The 4376-nt window shown below is 44.4% G+C and overlaps 1 protein-coding gene across 2 annotated transcripts; it reads left to right on the forward strand.

Moving 5' to 3' along the window:
• The first annotated feature begins 2495 nt into the window (after nt 1–2495).
• Nucleotides 2496–3671, forward strand: PDHA2 (pyruvate dehydrogenase E1 subunit alpha 2). Of its 2 annotated transcripts, XM_069485491.1 has the most exons (2): nt 2496–3026; nt 3102–3671. In XM_069485491.1, exons 1-2 carry the CDS (start codon nt 2496–2498, stop codon nt 3669–3671), a joined length of 1101 nt encoding a protein of 366 aa, XP_069341592.1. The 2 variants fall into 2 exon arrangements, with proteins under 2 accessions (XP_069341592.1, XP_069341591.1); XM_069485490.1 differs by having other exon boundaries at nt 2496–3671.
• Nucleotides 3672–4376: the final 705 nt, after the last annotated feature.

The following is a 4376-nucleotide window of genomic DNA, read 5'->3' on the forward strand; positions in this document are numbered from 1 at the left end:
ATTTTCCAATTAGTATCTTTGCATGTTCTCCTCTGGCACGAGTTGGGTTTAGCCTTGTCACACTGGGCTTTTAAGGGGAGCTCTATCTTTGCAGCCCAGGCTACATATGACAAGATTAAATTGGCACACTTCACTGTATAGCTAGCTCTGTGTTCCTGGCAGCGCTAGCCTGGCTGATACCTCTGAGAGCAGGCTCAGCTGTCACTCAGTGACCCATTAACACTACGGTTCCATCCTGCAGTGTCATTTTTCTCATTCTTATGGAGATAATGCTCCCTGGAGACAGGCAATACCTGCAGGAATGAAAGAGAACAGCAGAGACAGGCGAAGTATCAAAGAGGGAGCAAACAACACAGCAAGACCATGAATTCCCAAAGTCGACTTTTAAATTGAGTAAAAAGATGAGGCCCATTATGATGTCTGGGTTTGGAAGGTGGGGAGAGGATCAAGTTTTAAGAGATATCATAACTTTTTAACAAGCTATTTTCTCCTTCCTGCCTGAATATCAAAAGAAGTGCCCAAAATAACACTTGGAACTAGATGTAGAAAAGGCAGCTGCTTTGAACATGTAATATGTAAATTTGGGTAAGAATTTATCATTTACAAATAGGCAACGGATATAAAACAGCATGTATTAAAGGGAATTGCTTAATATTCTAAATAGATCAGGATTCCTGGTTAGGGTTGGCTTATTGGAGTATAAAATTACCTTCCTAGTAAAAGCACAAAAGAGGAAAATGACATGGGATCTTTGTAGCCTTTGGGCTAAGGCTCCTGCCTTATGCTTGAACTATTTATTACCAGTGACCCAAGCAAACTCTATTGCACTCTTGCAGTCCAAATTGTGTACTGTTTGGTGGTTTAAGAAGTTCCATTTTCTAATGGTTTCTATACTAACCACGATGCCTGTATAAAGGGGCATTATAAGAACATGCCTCTTAATTTCTGGACTAAGGCTGGTTCAATTTGATTGATATAAAAGCAAAAACCACCTGAATCTGTGGAAACCTGTTGAAGACATCTTTAAGTACAGGTAAATACAAAAAAAAAAAAAAAAAAAAAAAAAGGTGAATTAGGAAATAGGGATAAAATTGGTGGACACGATTCAGAATTATTATTTAATAAAAAGAGTGAGGAAAGGTGGAAAATCACAAATTTTTTACCACAATGCATCTCAAACCAGCTCCCAATTTTCCCAGGCCAGGCAAAACTTATTAGTGGGTTTAGACTCTTAGGCTGGGGATTCTGTAGTTCCTCTCCCTCCCCAGCCGATAAAAGTCTAGAAGCCATGGGATAAATGCTGCATATTTTTCTAATTTTGGACCACCAACTTTTCTTTTGTTTTTTAAATGTTTATTTTTTTTAAAGTTAACTAAACCAAAAAATAATGTATAGCTGTGGTCCGCAACCCCAGGGCCACGGACCAATGCTGGTTGGTGGCCTGTTAGTAACAGGCTGCACAGCACAGGTGAGCCCAAGGTGATCAAGGGAGGTTTTTACATCTGCAAAATACATCTGTATTTACAGCCACTCCCCATCACTCGCATCACCACCTGAGTTCCACCTGGCATTGCATTCTCATAGGAGTGTGAACCCTAGTCTAAACTGCATGGGAGGGATCTAGGTTCAACGCTAGCTATGAGAATCTAATGCCTGATGATCTGAGGTCGAGCAGAGGCAGTGATGCTAGCACTGGAAACCGCTGCAAATACAGATGATCATTAGCAGAGAGGTTTGACTGCACAGAGACCATAATAAATCAGTTGCTTGCAAACTCACATCAAAACCCTATCAGTGAGTGGCAAGTGACAATGTAATAATACTAGACCTAAAGTGCACAATAAATGTAATGCTCTTGAATCATCCTGAAACCGTTCCCCCTCTTCCCCCATCCATGGAAAAATTAACTACCATGAAACCCGTCCCTGATGCCAAAAAAGTTGGGGACTGCTGATGTACAGTTTTATTTTTACATTAAATATGCATACAATAAATACATTTACATTAAATATGTATGTTACAGAGCAGGATAAAATATTCATACCTATTTTAAAAATCAAAAACAAGACATTAAAGAAATAGTGACAGGAAGGAACACCTTGGTATTAATCTCCTCTCTTGGGACTCTTTGTGTGCCTTAAGTATCGAGTTTGTTCCTCTCTCCTATATGATACCCTGAGGGGAGAGTTGGAGAGGCGCTACTGATGAGTTTAGCAACGAAAAGGGACACAAGAGTGTCGCGGTTTAGCAATGAGGGTGCTGTGGATTAGGATCAGGGTGCGGTTGCTTGAGCCTTCACTTTACAGTTGGAAGGTACCAGAGTCCTGGGGGGGGGGAGGGGGGAATGGAGGGGGAAGGGGCGGCGGCCCAGTGCGCCTGCGCACCACGTGGCCCAGACCCCATTGTGGCGCCACCTGCGTTTCCGTGTCGCAGGGACCCGCTGGGCTTTTGCGCCACAAGTCGTTGGGAGCCGCCGCTGCCCTCCGAGCTCCTCCATGAGGAAGATGCTGGCTGCTTTCCTCTCCCGCGTTTTGTCGGGTGTGGTCCAGAAGCCAGCTCGCCGAGTGCTGGTGGCATCTTGCAACTATTCCAATGATGCTACATTTGAAATTAAGAAATGCGATCTTTACGGGTTGGAAGAGGGCCCGCCGGTGACCACCGTGCTCACCAGGCAGGACGGGCTCAAGTACTACAGGATGATGCTGGTGGTTCGCCGCATGGAGTTGAAAGCAGACCAGCTGTACAAGCAGAAGTTTATCCGTGGTTTCTGTCACCTGTGCGACGGCCAGGAAGCTTGCTGCGTGGGCCTGGAGGCCGGGATCGCCCCCTCGGATCACGTGATCACATCCTACCGCGCTCACGGCGTGAGCTACACTCGCGGGCTGTCGGTGCGGTCCATTCTGGCGGAGCTGACGGGCCGCAGAGGGGGCTGTGCCAAAGGAAAGGGCGGCTCCATGCATATGTACACCAAGAACTTCTACGGGGGCAACGGCATCGTTGGCGCCCAGGGCCCCCTGGGAGCCGGCGTCGCCCTGGCCTGCAAATACAACGGCAACGACCAGGTCTGCTTGACCTTGTACGGGGACGGCGCCGCCAACCAGGGCCAGATAGCCGAGGCCTTCAATATGGCAGCCTTGTGGAAACTGCCCTGTGTCTTCGTCTGTGAGAACAACCTCTACGGCATGGGGACGTCCGTGGAACGAGCGGCAGCCAGCACCGATTACTACAAGAGGGGCGGCTTCATCCCCGGGCTGAGGGTCGACGGGATGGATGTTCTGTGCGTTCGGGAGGCCACCAGGTTTGCAGCCGACTACTGCAGAGCCGGCAAGGGGCCCATCGTGATGGAGCTGCAAACCTACCGTTACCACGGACACAGCATGAGCGACCCCGGCATCAGTTACCGGAAACGAGAAGAAATCCAGGAGGTAAGGAGTAAGAGTGACCCCATTATGCTCCTCACAGATAGGATGGTCAACAGCAAGCTGGCCACCGCCGAAGAGTTAAAGGAAATTGACGCCGAAGTGAGGAAAGAAATAGATGATGCGGCCCAGTTTGCGACCGCCGATCCCGAACCAAATTTGGGGGACTTAGGCCATCACATCTACAGCAGTAATCCACCTTTTGAAGTTCGCGGTGCAAATCCGTGGATCAAGTTTAAGTCCATCAGTTAAAAGGGAAACTATATGTAAATTAATTATCAGTCCCTCAGTGGAGCCTGCATGATCTACTTTAAGAAACTGTGTTCTCAACTTTGTCAAGGAGGAATAAATCTCATAAAAGAAAAACCTCGTAAACTTTTATTAAAAGAGATTAAGAGATTATTCAAAGAGTTTAAAAGACATACATTGAATTAAAAGTATATTTATTTGTATTCTACATTGTTGTGTTAAAACATACTGTAATTGTTTAGTGTGGCTATGTTGAAGATTATTTTAAATTTATACGAGTCTGAAATATGAAAAACAGATGATTTGACTTCCCAAATTATTTGCCATAATAGTTTTATTTGGTTTAGTTTTATGTGATTTTAATAAATATTCTTATTTAAAGGAAAAATAGTTATTTGATTCCTGCTTCCCTGCCATGGGTTTGTTTGTAAAATCACTATCCTGAGATAGAGAAGATTTCAAGCTACTCAAGACCCCTACTGCTATGCAAGTTTACTTGAATTAACCAATAACTAACACAGGTTAACATTATAGAATACACAGGCAGACATATGCAATATTAATGCTTATGATTGTTAACACTGACCATTTAACATGTGATATTTAACAGGGCAGGAAAGAGAGAACAAGGATTTTTTTTTTTAATATTATTGTACTTTGTTAAAATGTTAAAATTGTGTTAGTGAACTAATTTAAAGGGAAAATATA

Source organism: Eulemur rufifrons, chromosome 13 (assembly GCF_041146395.1).
Source record: "Eulemur rufifrons isolate Redbay chromosome 13, OSU_ERuf_1, whole genome shotgun sequence".
Lineage (NCBI taxonomy): Eukaryota > Metazoa > Chordata > Mammalia > Primates > Lemuridae > Eulemur > Eulemur rufifrons.

Coding starts and splice junctions, on each gene's coding strand:
- PDHA2 (XM_069485490.1), top strand. CDS start 2,496: ATGAGGAAGATGCTGGCTGCTTTCCTCTCCCGCGTTTTGTCGGGTGTG.